Source organism: Labrus mixtus, chromosome 22 (assembly GCF_963584025.1).
Source record: "Labrus mixtus chromosome 22, fLabMix1.1, whole genome shotgun sequence".
Taxonomy (NCBI): domain Eukaryota; kingdom Metazoa; phylum Chordata; class Actinopteri; order Labriformes; family Labridae; genus Labrus; species Labrus mixtus.
Genome location: NC_083633.1, coordinates 5309944 through 5327270, shown reverse-complemented (window position 1 = coordinate 5327270; position 17327 = coordinate 5309944). Strand labels below are relative to the sequence as shown.

The window sequence follows — 17327 nt, the reverse complement described above, 5'->3', positions numbered from 1 at the left end:
AAGGAGTGAGGCAAGTTTCCTGCTGCGGCGTAGCAACAGCCAGTAAAAAAAAAAAACAACCGTCATCTTGAATCTTAAAACACACTGTCACGTAATATGTTCAATAATTTATCGGCCTTTATGGAAGTAAAGGCTTTTTCTTGTTGTGGGAGGAAGATTTGTAGGTGCGTATCAGATGTCAGTTTGAGTAGAAGTTTCCAGATAACATAGCCTGCTGTTTGTGTTTGTCTACTGTTTAAAGATAGAGGAAGAGTTTGCACCTTCTCCTCTTGTGAAAAGTGAAGCCAAAATCCCCCGACCACAGGCGCTGACATTTGGATGGCGCAGAGGAGTTTGGCTGGTGGAGCCACTGCACATCCAATTCCTTCGGCTAACCAAGTTACTAGTGTGGAGAGTTCAGACTGTTCTGTTGGTGTTTGTTACATTTCTTCCCGCCATTCCTTTTGTTCTGCCAATCATGTACCACAGCGCCAAAGGAGCCTCATTTGTAACTGAGCTGTTAATCATAGTGTTTTACCCTCTTTTTTAGCATCAAATAACTAATCAAATCTACACTTAAAGGCTTAATATGTGTTTTTTCACACTTAAATATAATATAAATCAAGTATATCCTCTGAAAATAACTCTGTGAGTCATGACTCGACACCCGAGTCCCACTGTCTGTGATGCTTTCCGAGTCCTATCTTCAGTTTGTTTACATCGCCTGGACGGCCGGCTGACTCCTCCCCTCTCATATTAAAGTTGTTTAATTGAGGGACTAGAGAAAAGAAGAATAACATACTGTACTCACTGCTTAACTGTGTTTTTAGATCACGCTCATTTCGGGTAAATTTACATGCAGTGTGAAGATACGAGCATAATAAAGATCACTAGCATTAGCATGCTAACACAACAATGCAGCGCAAGTTGTTTTGGTTTCATGCTGGTGCTCAAGGGCGACTGGATCAAAAAATCACATATAAAGCCTTTAACAGAGAATTGAATGCTTGGGCATGCTTGTTTGAATTATTGGACGTTCATTTTGTGCTTCTAGTTTGACCCATCTACTACCATGGAGTAGGTACAGATTATAACTGATATTGCGGCCAGACAACAGAGAGAGCTCAAAATATTTTGTCTTAACTTTTAGTGAGTTGTAATATCAACCATCTTTTTACACAGTTTATGTTTATAATTTTAGGTTTGGATTTTGGTTCGCAAACGTCTTTGTAAGTAACTTGTGCTTCAAAAGTGGTCAAAGGAAGAGGTGAAAAATTATATCTTTATACTTTTATATAAAAGTCAATTAAGGCCCAACCTGGTGGGGGAAAAAAAGGGTGATTTCTTTTGCAGCTTTTGGCCACTAGAACATCTGGAACTCCAGATGTTTCCGCCTTTATTTTCAGGTTTTTGCTAATCTTGTGTTGTTTGATACACACACACATAAACACAGAGGAATAGCATCTGTGAAAGGTCTCTGTGGGAAAACAGAAAGGCTTTTAACCACTGGAAAGACAGTCAGCCTGTACTTGTTTCCCTGCACTGTACGCATTACGCACGTGTCTGGTGTGTGTGAGCCTTGATGTGTATATGTGTGTGTATAGTGTGTGTGTGTGTGTGTGTGTGTGTGTGTGTGTGAGAGAGAGTTGAAAGGAGGGAGGGGATGCTGTCATCTTCACACGGGATCACGAGATCCTCTCTGTGTCTACCACTGCAGAAATCCTCCCATCTGTCGCTCCTAATCAGCAGAGAGCAGCTTGCATGTTCACAGGGTCTAACAGGGGGATGACATCTCTCTCTCTCTCTCTCTCACACACACACACACACATAAAGATTACACTAATACTGACACAGCAAAGCAAACTGCATCATCACATGCCCTTCTGGCCTTAACTCATTTAGCAAGCCCAAAGTCATGCATTCATTTTTTACTCTGCTTACTCTGTTCTTTTTGAATATAGCGACCTTTAGAGCAGCAGTTAGCATACTAAACAAATACTGCATCTGTTAGTGACAAAACCACAGAGAATTATTACCTGACTGTGTTGTATGCAGCGTCAAAATGTTTGATACTTCAACACTTTTGAAATGTTTGAAAATTATATGTTCTCGATTATTTCAATGATCGATAGTATCGCAGCTTTATAAAAACTAAAATCCTTCAGTGATATTTTTTAGCTGAAAGCTTCCGTGCGATAAACAGAGAGAGCACGTTCTTAAATGCACAAATATGTTGGCAACATATTTAGACACAGTTAAGATGTTTGTTTGCAATTATTAGTAAGCAAAAACAAGATATTATTTGGTACCTATTAGTATTCTGTTTTTGTTGCCATGGTATCGAAACTGGTATAGAAACTTTAGATTTTTTATTTCTATGGGTCAGTAAGAATTCTGGTATCGGGACAGTCCCTCGTCTTTTAGCCCATTGTTTGTGTTTTGTAATATCTCTATAAATAAACGTGCTTGTCTCGCCTTGATAAGCTGTTGGATCGAGCTATGAGGATGTGGATTTGGTGCAGATATTCTCAGAAAGTCCATGAAAACATATTTAAAGTAAAAAGCATCTTGTGACCTCATTAATCTTTGCTTGTGTTGGTCATTTTAGTCAAGTTTCATCTCGACCAAATCATGCAAAATCAACAAAAATGCTTCTATTTACATGAAGCCATTTTGGTTATTTTTTTGTGGTATTAGATTTAATTGAATGTCTAACAAGTTTGAGTCCATGAAGTGACTTTTAAAAGCCGGTAATCACTTCATCGAGTAATTACTAAGATCCCAATCCCCGTTAACCCACCGAAGATATAATTTACGGTAAATTAATATTGTGGTGCAGAAATAAACAATATGTATTTACTCCAGTTGGATCTATCAGGATAATGTGGGAAGATTGGAGCTGCTGTGACGCTGTAGCTTTACACGAGATTTCCTTAAAGTCTCAACAGTCCCTGCAGTACGATCTAACAATAGCTGCTGTATCACAAGACCCCTCTGAGGTATTTGTGTATTGTAGCATGAGGAGATAAAAATAGTTCTTTTTCAGTCTCTCTATCTCTCTGTTTCTCTGCGTCTATCCTGTGTAACGGCTCGTATCAGACTCCCTGTGAAGATAACTGACACTCTGGAGCAGGGACTGAGTTTGTCAGGAAAGTGGAGAGAAAATGGACACAAGAAAGAGAAGAAAGAGTGAGGTTGAGATGAAAGAGAAGCAGAAGAGAAAGTGGTGCACTTAGAGAGAGGCCTTTTTCAACGGGGTTATAATTTCTTATTTCTTCAGGAGGGATGGGAATACATGTCATAAGTGCCAAAAAATTAATGTGAATTTAAAAGAGATGCCCAAGCGGCAACTTATGATGGTGTTGGAAAATGAAGACAATTCTGAAGTGCAAAATCCTGCAGTTCATCAAGGCTGGCTACAGAAGCACTGGAAGTCACATACACATTAAAAAAAGCCTGTTTTTACAGTAGAAATTAACATGTTTAAAGCCTGGTTAAAAAAAAGAAAAACAATTGTCTGATTAGCTCAGGTCATCATCAGTACACTGTGAATTTTTTTTCACCCCCCGTACATTTTTTTTGATTGTTTCGATTTTTATTTGAAAGATAGACAGTGGATAGAGTTAGAAATTGGGAAGAGAGAGAGAGTGGGGAAGGGCATGCGGAAAAGGAGCCGCGGGTCAGATTCGAACCCAGGCTGCCACTGCACTATACCGGCGTCCCATGAAGGATTAGCATTATTCACAATAAGGCTCGTAGCTGACCTGATTGACAGGAGGGCATAACGGTTCTTCAAGAGGCTTTGAACCCGCCTCAGCTCCAGCTCTTATCCTGCCATAGGCCGGTTTTAATGTTTTTTTTGGGGTACCAGTCGGTATTTCAACCGACAACTTAATTGAAAGTTTGTTATGTAGGCTATGTTTTTAAACCCACCACAAAGATACCTTCTTTTTCTTTAAACCAAAAACACCTCGTAAAATAGAAAAACGAGCATAACACACAACCACAGAAGGATTCAACACAAAGCAAGTCAGTTCAAAGGAAGAAAAATGTATTAAACTAAAAATATCCCAATAGCAATCAACAAACGGCGTCCCTTTTTCACAGCTTTTTCAAACAATTGTAGCAACATAAAATAACCCTCTAATTCAGCCATTCCCAAACTTAAGACTGCCGCGGCCCGCTTTGAAATACAAAATTACTCCGGGGCCCATTCTAAAAAATGTTTTATGACTACAGCTATAACTTACAGTAAGGGTAAATTATTTGACATTACAACATGATATTATGGCAAGATAGACACAAAGGTTTACTAAACAATATGTCCATGAATAGTCATGACACGCCTTACTAATCACTTAAAGGGTTGACTCATGGTAAATCATCATTATTGAGTTAGGCCTATTTCTTTTGTTTTTACAGTTGGTGGAGGGCTTTTCGCGGCCCATCTGCAGTACCCGCACGGCCCACCAGGGTGCCGCGGCCCACACTTTGGGAAGCACCGCTCTAATTCAATTCAAATAGGGTTCAGTTCTATGGTTCAGTTCAGTTCGACAAAACACTAAAAAAAAACAACAGTGGGCCCTCTTGTCCGTGTATCACTCTTCGACAACCTGTTGCAACCCAAACTAGCCCACCGAGTGAGAACTCACTCTCCACAACAATCTTCAGCCACAGACAACAACAAGGGATTTACCTCCTGGACCCGAACTATCTTCTGGCTCCTCTTTTTCTGCTGGAAATCCTCCGAAGGACAGTCCAGAATTAAAGGCACAGCAGTTTAGAAATGTTAGTTGTAGTTCAGTCAGGAGAGACAAGTAATCAAAAATAAATATTTATTTTACATATGTGATATTGAATGATAGTCAGAGAATCTTTGGCGTTTGAACTCAACAGAGAGACAGAGTGAATGAAGATGTCTGCCCTGAGTGGCGGCAAGATCTATCCCCACATGGAGTCCAGAGACTGGTGGTGGAGGCTTTAGCGGAGGATGGTGTCTGAGTCATATGGGATGAAGAAGCTGATTACACTGTGAAGACTGGGGTAGACCGGATGATGGTTGACGATGTCATCTGAGGCTGATGGGATGAAAGCCGGTCTAACTGAAGAATGGGGTTGACCGGAACAGCTGAAGATGTCGTCTGAGGCTGAAGGGATGAAGAGGCTGACCAAACTGCGAAGACTTGGGGTTGACTAGACGATGGCTGATGCTGTGATCTGAGGCTGAAGGGATGAAGAAGCTAATGAGACTGTGAAGTCTTGGTGATGAGGGTCGTTGCCAAATAAAAATATCGAATAAAACACTGGCGCCCAACGGGTCGAGAGTAAAAGAACAACACAAAAATGGCGGCAACACAGTCCCTTAATTTATCCCTTAATAATTTTGTAGTTGGCTCACCCTGACTTTATGTGAAACCTTTATGAGGGGGCTGGTCGGAAAAATGATGGGTAAAGTTAGAGGGAAAAATGTGACTGTTTGCATTCACACATCCCAAACTGTTTTCAGGAATTTTGTGCGTGTTTGAAGGCACCATTAGCAATGCAGTAGCAAGCGTTCTCCCCCATAATTTAAATGTTAGCATTTCAGGATCATTTTACAAACACTGAGTGGCACCAAACTCAATCAGAACCAATATTAATCCTTATTATATGCTCTGTTTTATGACCTCGTGTTTTGTCTCCTCTCTCCTCAGGTCTGTCATGTACACCTGTCCTGCCTCCTCGTCGAGGATCCTTCTACGTCGAGAGCGGCACTGGCGTGTCCGTCGGCAGCATGTTGACCTTCTGGTGCAGAGAAGGATACCAGCTGGTCGGCAGCGACAAAATACAATGCATAGTCAAGAAGGGCAAAGCGCAGTGGAGCAACTACCTGCCTGTGTGTGAAGGTAAGGGTTTTATTTTGAGGGATTTAACTGATTTTTAGCTACACTACACATCATTTGAATGAATAATAACAAAGTGAGCTTAGCTTATTATGAACTACTTCACTGCAATTTATCATATTAACATGGCATATGCTTTCCTCCAGTGAAATGAAAATTTAAAATAATGTTAATCCAGAGGGACTTCAGGCTGAATTCTAAGTTTAAAAAACACAATTGAGTTAAAAATCTGTTGTTTTATTTTGAAATGTGGCCAAATGAACCTTCAGATCTACATAAACATCTTTCTTTTTTTCATAGCTGTTCAATTGAGAAGCTGTAAAAGGATAACAATTTATCAGATTCCTTTTTTTTTACTATTTGCAAACCTAAAAGAAATGCAGCATACTTCATGAAGCATGTGAGCTCCCCACCCGGGGCGTAACTCAAAATGAAAAGATCGCTGTGTGAATATGTTGCCTGGTTGGACCCTCACACCTGAGTGTAAACGGCCTGCAGCTTGCATGTCAGACACCTCATGGTGACCATGCATGTCAACTTTTGTATGCTCAGGGACAATCTCCATCCTTTGCTGTTAAACTTTAAACCTGACATGTGAAATCAACATCTGTCCAACTGGATGAAGGAAATAAGACAAAACCTTCACTGCCTTCAAGAAAGAAGAAAATGTTAGATGCCAAACACTGTAATCTTCTAGGATCTGTTGTTAAAATTCATTTGGATACAAATCCAATTTCAAATGTTTTACCTTGTTCCCATAGCGATCCCTAGACCTGAGGACCGGGGTCTGAGAGTGGCCGTGTTGGCCTCAGTGGTGAGTGGGATCGTCATCCTCGCCATGTCCCTGTCCTTCCTCATCTGCTGCCTGCAGGAACGATCCGGTCGAGAACGAGCCAAGAAGGAGGGGCGGAGCAGGTACGCCTGGACAGATTGATGTTCAAAATTTGCCTTGTTAACAAAGCCCCTGTGGTCACACCCGCTCCCTGTTATACGAGGACCACTGAGCTGACAGAGCTGTCTCCTCTTCAGGCGCAGAGACAAACGCACGGCGCGGCGCAGCGAGTGTTGGCTGGAGAGAGAAGAGGGTGAATGGGAGTCTTTCCCCCCTCCAAAGATCTTCCACCTGTCCCAGAGGATGAACCCCCGTCTTGCCCCGGACAGCCCACTTTACTTGACCGCAGGACTCAGTGGATATGAGAACAGAGGATACCAAAGGTAAACACTAATCAGTGGAGGACAACAAGTCCTAAGAAAAAGAAAAAAAATCGTAAAAACATTCAAAAATGGAAATCAGACGACCTCTGAACACAACAAAATAAATACATTTATACACAATACTTACATTTATAGTATTTAAGCTCCCACAAAGATAAACTGACAGAGAAGGATTGATGTTCATGGCTCACTGCACACAGCTGATGGAAAGTGGGGCACAGGATATTTAAAGGGTTTTTAAGCTGCAGACTCGACTATGATTGGTCACTCTGAGAAAAGTGAGACTGACAAGTGGATTTGACGTCAACAAAATGAATTTCAGACAGAAGACAGAAACTACCACGATAGCCTCGCGTCCTTTAAACGACATGTTGAGCCTCCAGCCAGGAAAGAGTCAGGGGCAGGCTGCCCTGACATTTGTAGAAGTTGTCAGGAGTGCATGCATGAAAGGTGCTTATGGGCCTGTAAGATATTAAACACACTGTTGCACTGGCTGGTTTGGTTCTGACAGGTGTTAATGTTTCAAAGCATGTCCCAGCTTTCAGCTTTAGTTCTGATACGGAGTACTATATTTAAGTTGACACTTGAAGTCTTCCTTTCTGTCTCTTCTTCTCTGTCTTCCACACAGGAGTCAGGAGAGTTTAATGAAGGCCTCCATGCCACTGTATCGCTCAGATTCTCAGCTTTACCCGCACGTTGTCCTGCAGAGGGTCCCGACTCCTACTGCGCCCTCCGCCCCCTCAGCTCCGTCAGCCCCCTTCTACATGCACGTCCCGTCCTCCACCTCTGCTGCCTCCACGCCGGCCCACACGACCGCCCACAGCCAGCCTCACATGATGGGGCAGTACCCCACTCCAACATACCCGCCAAACCCCAACACGGCGGTGCCGGCATACCCCCACCCAGCGCCGGCGCCCATTTACCCCAACCCTAACCCGACACCACAGCGCCCTTGGCAGTAGCTACATCTTCCAGTTTTAATATATTCCAGGTGCTGTGCTACTCCTGCAGAAGACGTTGAAGAAGAAGGGAGATGGCGAACAAGAAGTATTTTTTTACTCTTCCTTATCCGCATTTCCGCCAACAGAAAGACATAAAAAGTAGGTGTAGAGATGGAGATGCAGCCAGAGTAGAAGCTCCCCTTTTTTCTGCATGCTTGCTGAACTGTTCCTGGATTTTTGGACACAACAAGAAGAACTGAAAACTCGAGATCTTAACCCCGCAGGAGGAGTTCTTTGGAGCAAGTTTTGCTTTATTTCAGCCGTCAGAAAATTGCAAGAAAGCTTCAAGTAGCCAGTCGTCAAGGGAACGCGGGAGTTTAACTCTGAAGTGTGACGTTTGTGGAAGAACAACCTCCACTGAAGGATCCTTCAGGACTTTATGGCCGCCACTGTTAAGGCAGCTAACCACACAGTAATGATACTTTTTTTAAAATAGTTTAATGGTTTTATTGTTAATAAAATATTTCCTATCGGCCTTCCTGACGACCACACACTCTAGAAAAATATATATACATATAGATATATTTTTGATTTAAGACTTTAACATACTGTTCTGAAATCTCACAAATCTGCAAAGTAATGAGTTTCTGGTCACTTTACAGCTCTTATTAACTTTTACATGTAAACAGACTGATTTTATGGGTATAGGACAACACTGTGATTTAGATGCTGTAATTGCTGCAACCACTGAATGCATCCGATCTTGTGCTGTATGCATGGGGTTTAAAGCAACATGATGGAGGCTGCGGCACCCACCACAGGTCTCTGAGCGCAACTGCACTGTCGTAAAACTGTATTGACAAAGCCAGCTTGGCGTCAAGCCTGCAGTCTACTTTTACCCCAAGTTCTCGCCAACATGTAAAAGCCAGTCCGTCTTTTTGCTCGGTCACTCGCTTTTTTTTTGTTTCTTTGTAGCTTCATCAGTCACCGTCCTCTTTGGTCTCTCAGCTGTAGCCATTGTAATCAAACCAGGACGGGCTCACTGGCTTCCTTTTAGCTGAAGGCTGATGTGAACTCAAGCCGTAAAGCTGTACGCACTTTCCATGAGAGACCCGCGGCCCGCTGCCAAAGTTACATAGTGCTGAAAATGGGATAGACGTCATTCTCCCTGTTGAAAATTATTGTAGGCGACTATTAGATCAACTTTAACATTACTACTGTGAGTGAAAAGTGACATATTGTTGCTTTAAATTGGTTTTGTCACATAAATATTCTTGCTTTTGTTTTTGGTTCAGAGGTTGACTGTTTAAGATGTAACAACTATGAGTATAAAAGGCTAAAACATTGAGTTGGAAATCCAACTCCGGATAATACTTGGAAAAAAGTACCGCCAATTGATGCAATTAGAGTGATATTGAGCCTTGAAAGGGTTTAGATACAGAGAATAATGCAAATGTACTCAATTTTAGAAAGACCTCTTGTGTGGTGTTACAAAGGTTGTAAAGGTGTCAGGTTTTAATAGATGTAAGAGAGTCTGTGAGGCTGCTGTGTCGTCCTCGATGCATTACAACCTGCAGAGAAATGCACTGGTATGTAAAGATGTAGAAGCTAATGAATCGTGTATTCACTTGAATTCTCTTAATGTCCGCTTATTTACAGTAAATAAGGATTTTGCTCCTAAATTCATTGTTTTCTAATGAAGAATTGACCTTAAACCTTTATGTTATTCTCCCTCTATGTACATGCATCATAAACTGTGTCCAAGAGCTCCTCCCATGTTTCAGCTTTAGCTCACACTAGCTGTGTGAACGTTTCTTTATTTTGAATAGAAGGACTCGAGTAGACACACTAACAAACTGCACTTTAAATTTTTTGAACGGGGGGGGGGGGGGGGTGAAATGGCTCGGACTGGTGGGTCCTTAATATTTCTCTTACTGTAAACCGTTGTACATTAATGAGACTGCCATAAAAAGCTGAATAAAGAGAGTTTTGTTTAGTTGAAAGGTTCAGCGTGTGTTTCAATGTGTGCTACTTTGTTGGAAGAAAGAGAAACTGGTGGAGGAGGAGTAATTCATCAAAGTGTCATGACAGTTGAAAATGAGGAGATGACCTCGTTTGGTGGCTGGACCCGAGAGGCTGAAAACAAAATCTCACATGGTGTGCAAGGCACGAGGCTGGGGGGGGGGGGGTAAATAAGATATAATTTTTTTGGACTTTTTTTTAACAATATTGCTTTTAATCCTACAAGTTGGATAATACTGCAAGTTTGTGGAGAATTCTGATAATGATAGTAAATAGACTTGAGCTTGTATCGCACTTTTCAAGTCTTCTGACTTCTCAAAGTCCTTTTACACCGCAGGTCACACACTGATGCTAAAGACGGCTGTGTAAAGTGACCATCAGGAGTAACTAATCCTGTTCATACACCACAGACGAAGCAGTGGGAGCAAATTGGGGTTAAGTGTCTTGCCCAAGGACACATCAGACATGTAGCTGCAGGAGCTGGGGATTGACCTCCGACCTTCCGGTTGGGCGATGACCGACTCTGCCAACTGAGACACAGCCGCCATGATGAAAGGTGGAAGTACAACCATATTACAGTTTTTTTGCACCCAGATGCAGACTTTAGATGTATTTATGTTCTAAAGGCAGAAACAAAATGCTTTCTGGGATCAGAGTCCAAGGAATTAAACATTTAAAAATAAAATGAAAGACAAGGAAGTTGCTGAACTTACCCATTGGCCCAACTCTTCCCACTATCTTCTTTCAGCTTCTCCACCTTGACCTCATTTACTGTGCATCTCTTCCCTCCTATGTTCTGCAGTTAGCAGTTTATAGGGTTCCAGTCGGTACTTGCAGACTGACTTGGAGATGTTTAACTTGATTTGGGTTGGTTGTGTTTGCCTTTTCAGGAATCACCTGCAAGTGAGTCCCCATCAGGAGAACTAATTTATATGCTCCCGTGCACATTCACCAGCAGAATGGACATCGTACACTTGAGCCCAGTTGCTGTCCAACACTATTACATTCACTTACATTTGTCAATCATGCAATACCCTTTTTTTTGTAAATTAATTAAAATACATAAATACACTTTAAAAAACAATGACAACAAAAACCTCTATTTCAGATAGTTCATGCTGAAAAAGGAATCAGGAGGGGCTGCTAGCTGATTTTCCCAGGGAGGTTCTCGCTGAGAGTGGGACGCTGGTTGGACTAGCAGTTAAGCCGTGTGCACCATGGATGGAGGCTATAGTACTTGAAGCGGGTGGCCTGGCCTCCACTCTAACCCTTGGCTAATTTACTTCATGTCATACTCTTTCTCCCTGATATCCTACTCCGTTCACTGTCCCATACAATAAAGCCCCCCCCCCCCCATCATATATATTTACACATAAATGAAATGAGCTTCCACAGGACATTTCATACTTCTATGTACATCTAAAAGACGGCCATGTTCTTCTTGCCTGTACTGTTGTTCTGTTCTTTCAGTTTCAGAGGTCTGGCTCCCTCTGGTGGTCTGTTATGGCTTTCTTGCTGGTTTCTTGGAGCCTGTCCACCTAGCTGTGATTTCTGACTGGCTGCACCTGGGTGGAAGGGCAGAGTCTCTCTCCATGGTTTTTGTGTTTGTTGTTTTGGAATAGATAGATTATTACTGAAATGCAAATGTACAGTTTGGACCGCCCTTTACTATTACGGCCTAAACGAGGTGGTTATCATCACATCCTACACACACTGATTTCAAGTGAGAAACAGACATATACACCATGAGAGGTTTTTGAAAAGAAGGAGGACTTGTCTACAGCAGTGGTTGTCAACTGGTGTGGGTCGAGAGCTGCAACCTCCGGTGTTGAAAAGTTAAGCCAATCCGGAACTGCAAAATGATTCAAATCTTTCCAAAATAATGGTTGAGACCCAAAAGTGGGTCGCAGAGCCATTTTCAGTGGATTGTTAATAATGCCTGGAAATCATAGTGTCAAAAAGTCTATGAAGCGCTTTTGAAACATGCTGGTTTTGTTCTTTTTCTTTGTTCTGTCACATGTTTTGTATCTTCTGAGGTCCAAACTCATAATTCTTCATTAAATTAATCTGATTGGTTGAAAAATATCAAAACTTGTAACCGAATTTTTGATATTTTTTATGAAGTAGTGGGTGGTGGAAATCCACAGATTTAGAGTTTATCAAAATGAGATTGACCTCAAATCGGCTCACCATTCTTGCTAGTTCATATTTTCCACCAGCTAAACTAGACCAACAACAATATCAAACCAACTACTGTATAAGGAGTCAATTTATAAAATGTGATTTTCATTGATTGATTGTTGGGACTTTGGCATCTGAAATCTGTCTTGCATCACAGTGGCTCCATTTGCAACATAAAAAAGACGAGAAGCAAAGATACAAACATTTTGGCACAACATTCAAACACCAAACAAATATTCAGAGTGCTTTCAGCGCACTTTGATCTGGGATTCAGCTCCATATCCACGTTTAGGATTGACTGGTCTACAAGAGTTCTTCAGTCTGACCCTTTTAAAACATGGGGGTCTGTATTTCAGGTTTATCTGTAGAAAGCAGAAATACAGAGAAGAAGCAAAGAAACTAATAAAAAAGAAAGAAGGGGAACAAATACATAAAGAGTATTATTGGGCCCAGTCAAATACATGGGTGAACTATAATCACAGAGGATGCTCACTCTGCATGCAAGATCTGCTAGTAAAATCAGTCAGTAACCAGACTGCATACGATGTAAATCACCTGCAATGCAAAGATATATTTGTACGACATATATTTGCATCTAAGCGTTGAAAATCAACACTAAACACGTGCTAATTTGTTTAGTCTGCCCTATAGATAGTTGTGTAATTGTTTTATGTGTAGGACGTATGGCTTTAGTGTTGGGTTGAAGGGACTCTCAGATGTTAGTAAGCGATAACTTCTAAAATCTGCAAGAGAGTAACAAGGAGAAAGAAGACACAAAAAAAGGTAAGTCTTCCACTTTTTGCTTTGCTGAGGCTTAAACACCTTTTAACATCACAGATCTTTAAACAAAGAAATGCCGAAAAGGGGAGATTTGATGGGGGAACACTCTTAAGTGGGCAGACATGTATACATATCATGGGAAATTAATTTATTGATGTTTTCTATTGTATCCGGGCTAACATAACACCATTTCATGATTTTTTTCTTTTTGACTTTTTGCCCCTCCAGCCCACAGCCTGTTTACTGTCCCATTGAAGGGTTAATGAAAAATCAATTTCTTCCTTTCAAAACTTTACTCATGCTTCAAGAGACTTTGGGAAAGTCACTCTTCATGCAATATACAACTAAGATGACCTTAATGTGTAATAAAGGATCACCAGAGTTTGTAGCTTTAAACCTGTGTTTCAAATTAAAATAAGACCGAATTAAAATGTTATTTCCTTCAAAGTAAACATTATATCAGTGATAGAAGCTGTACAAAAATGTTCTTTTCCTTGTCCAGGTGTTGCCAAAAACTTAAATCAAACAATTTCACTGATAGCACTCATAAGAATATAACATAAGAAACAGCAATCTGTTGCAATCCAGTTCTCTCTTATTTCCCCTTTGTTGTTGAAACGAGGCACTAAGCTCAAATAACAAAACAGGCGTCTGGTGAAGGTCTGAAAATACCCTCCAAAGTCGGCAGGCAGGGATGCTTCAAAATGTCAATTACTCTCCGTGTGCACAAAGACAAAAATAACCCTCCCAATGTGCTCAAGGGCCAAATACAAGAGAGTATAAGGAAAATCGCCTACCTTTTTAATTCTGCTCTTCTACATGTGGATACATTGCAGGTCTTAGGTAATGAACATATGACACATTTTTTGCATTTTTTTTGTGAAACAAAGGATGATTTAAATGTTTATAATAACTATTTTTGTCTTGGCAGGTCCGGATATTTACAGAGAAATGATCACCCCCAACTTTGTCAATGCCATCCACGATTACTGTGACGAGATTGGGTGGCATGAGATCTGGTGGATTTCTGACATTTTCTTTCTGTTCACTGGGGTGTTGGCTAACACCGCCCTGCTTTGGCTGTTTCTGCAGGAGAGGAAACCACTGTCTGCCTCACAGGTAGTGTTCGCAGCTCAGCATCAACACATCCCACCCCATTGGCTGATTTACGTCCGTTCATTTGGCAGTTGATTAAAATCTGAAAATAATCAATACATACAACACACACTTCCCTATGTTTACTTGAACTTACATTAACCACATGTCTGAACCATTGTCTTTCAGGTTCTAGGTGTGAATGTTGTTGTGATGGATCTTATCTACCTGTCTATAATGCCCATTAGGTTATTTTTTGATGCAAAGATGATGAAAGAAGAGAACAAAACAAGACAAGGTAAACACTTCTTGAGATTTCTCATGAGAGCTTACAACACCCGCTGCAGAAAGGGCAGGGAATTAACTCTGGCCTCATTAGATTACCATGCAACAAAACAATGGTTAATATTAAATATGTCTGTTTTTTTCCTTCAAAGTTACACCTGGATCCACAGCAGGTGATATTTTAGTGTTGAGCTTTGACTGAAGAAAGAACCAGAGAGTCGTAAAAGAGAACATTTTTCATGAGCTGAATTGTAACATCACCTTTCCTCAAACTGTCCTACCACTGTAAAAACTAACGCCTTAAGAAATGCATTGTTTTTCTGTCATTGTGAAGCTTGAATTGGCGGTAATGAATGATCTGTATTAACATCTGTCTGGTAGAGGAGGACAGAGGAAGCTATAGTTGGGTAAAAGTAAAATCATAATCTAGTGGTAAAGCCTGAAATACAATCAAATAATCATTCTTGGGCAGCAACAATAAGAAATCTATTACAATCAGTAAAAGAAAAAAATTACACCAGGTTATAACCAAATATGTTGCAGATTATTATTTTAATTGTTGAAGAAAAAAATAGAGCTTTGTTTCCAACAGGCAGCCTACTCAGTTTTTTACTTGAACTAAATAGATGAGTATCATCAGCATAGCAACTTTTAGGCTATAGCTGTTTGCACATTACAAATACGCAACAGCGCTGTAACAAATGTTTTCGCCATCATTATCAATATTTAACATTTTGGGTCCCAAAGAAGGACGCAAGAACTGAGACAATCCAGAACTCAGCATATCATTTCTGATTATTATTGGGACTTAGTTTAGTTTAGTTTATTTGTTTATTGTTTCGTGGACAGTCCCCTTTAATTTACTGTACAGTAAAAGAAGCAGCTTTAGCCTTTACGGCTAATTTCCAGCTGTAGTCCCCGGCCAGTTGTCAGTAGGCAACCTAAAATGCAATTGTTAAGATTTAAAATACAATAAAATACATTACATTTGTAATTACAACAGGCCTAAGCAAAAGGAAAATAGACATACAACATATCACACACAATTGGAGCAGGCACAAACAAAGCACAATCAAAGCAGTTCACTTCACAAGGGTTGACTTCAGACATCAAAGTTGATTTCAAAGTCATGTACAAATTTTGATTTGTAATTTTCTATCACCCAGACTTTTCCCTGACCGGGCCACATGACAACGTTACAAATCCTTGGGAAACAGCAACAGATGTCTTCAAGATATTCAACCTGATTGGCTGTCCCCTGCTGCTGTCCTGTATGTGTATTGAGCGCTACCTGGCCGTTATTAAACCTGTGCTGTATCTGAAAGTCAGGAAGTGGGAGTACCGAATGGCTGTTTCTGCTGTGGTGTGGGTGATCACCTTATCCTTCTGCATGGCTTCAGGTAAGTGCTGGGCAACAAATTTAGCAATGACACCATCATCTTAGCAGCAGCCACGGCGCCATGATGGTGTTAAATTTCTGAATTTGCCATTAAGTACAATGTAGCAGTCAGTTACAAACAACACTTTTTTTGTAATTTACATTTTCATGACCTTGTTTTTCACAGCCATAGTGGAAGATATGACTGTCATGATGGCTCCGGTTTCCATCACGGTGTCCTGCCTCTTCATCCTGATGCTCGCCTGCCTTTGTAGCATGATCTGGTCACTGATGCAGCAAAGCCCCGCCCACACCACGTTGGGAAACCAAGCCTGCTCGGAGCCCCCCCTAAAGAGACAGGCAGTGTGTAATGTTTTGGTTGTGGTGGTGCCAGCAGTGATATCTTACCTCCCAGTCCTGCCAATGGTTCCCTTGCTCGTCTACATACAATATCGTAAGGCTTTGGGTATTGAGGTGTGTAATGTTTTTGAATTGTCTGAGTTGTTTCCAAGGTTCGGTGTGTTCATAGGTCCACTGTTCTATCTCTCCAGGGCTAGAAAAATGTGCTGCCTCGTTAGCTTCAAACCTTCACGCAAAAAATGATGTTATGGGAAGTTTAGACAAGGATTTGTAATATGATCAAGACACGACTGCTCGGTTTCGATTATTTTATTCCTAGGGCTCCCCCCCTATTTAGAAGATAATCTACCAAAACATAGATGTTGAGACTTAAAGGAAACAATTGCCAACTATATGTGAACAGTGAGAAGCAGTGTATTCTGTCCGTCCATCCATTATCTATCCCACTTTTACCGTTTGGGCTCATGACGGGCTGAAAGCCGTTTACAAGCTGTCATTGGGCGAGAGGCGGGGTACAGTCTGGACTGTCTGCCAGTTAATCACAGTGCCACTGTATCCTGTGCAAAACTTAATAATTACTGGAGGCTGGGTCAAAAATGGATACAGTATAGTATAGCGATATTTTGTGTGGCGATATTATATATGGCGGCCAAGTATGGATATTTTTAATATGATATTTAGGATAAGCTTTTTACATTTTTAACTGCTGAAGGGGTTGCACAATTAATTTTGAACAACTTGCATTGTTAAGAATTCATGTTCAATTAGACTGAAATACAAATAAAAAGACTGAGGTTTCTTGTTTGACTAAACAGCTCTTGATTTAGTTTAGTGTAGTGGACATAACATGCAGTTAAAAAGCTTAATTGCAATAGAATTTTATAATATCTCGAGTATCGCGATATCGTATTGTGGGGACTGGTGATTCCCACCCCTAATAATTACGTGTAAATCTTTCTTAAACAATCTGTAGTGTTGAAACATTGTTAGTGGAGGGTGAACCTTTGGAAAACACTTGAAATATTGAAAATATTGCACATTGTATGGAGCATTTTAAATCTTAACAAAACAGTACAGTATCATCTGCGTAATGTTTTAGTCTGAAAATCTTGTATCCTGACACCTCCTAGATTTCTTTCTAATTGCTTTGAAACTTTTTTTTTATTAATAATTGATGTGCAGACTGTGATTAAATCTGGAATGTCGTCA

At 40.8% G+C, this 17327-nt stretch overlaps 2 protein-coding genes across 3 annotated transcripts in view; both read left to right on the top strand.

The window, feature by feature from the left end:
• Positions 1-9275, top strand: part of zgc:162331 (uncharacterized protein LOC793007 homolog) — a 110632-nt gene extending 101357 nt beyond the window's left edge. For both annotated transcript variants that reach the window (XM_061029770.1, XM_061029769.1), the window contains 4 exons: positions 5673-5864; positions 6623-6776; positions 6891-7076; positions 7705-9275. In XM_061029770.1, coding sequence (XP_060885753.1) covers positions 5673-5864; positions 6623-6776; positions 6891-7076; positions 7705-8038 — 866 coding nt within the window. In that variant the 3' untranslated portion in view covers positions 8039-9275. The remainder of the gene's footprint in view (positions 1-5672; positions 5865-6622; positions 6777-6890; positions 7077-7704) is intronic.
• Positions 9276-11034: 1759 nt separating this feature from the next.
• Positions 11035-16899, top strand: LOC132956706 (P2Y purinoceptor 1-like). Its single transcript, XM_061030293.1, has 5 exons — positions 11035-11874; positions 13932-14119; positions 14285-14393; positions 15547-15780; positions 15946-16899. The coding sequence occupies exons 2-5, from the start codon at positions 13952-13954 to the stop codon at positions 16359-16361; spliced, it is 927 nt and encodes a 308-aa protein (XP_060886276.1). The 5' UTR covers positions 11035-11874; positions 13932-13951; the 3' UTR covers positions 16362-16899.
• Positions 16900-17327: the final 428 nt, after the last annotated feature.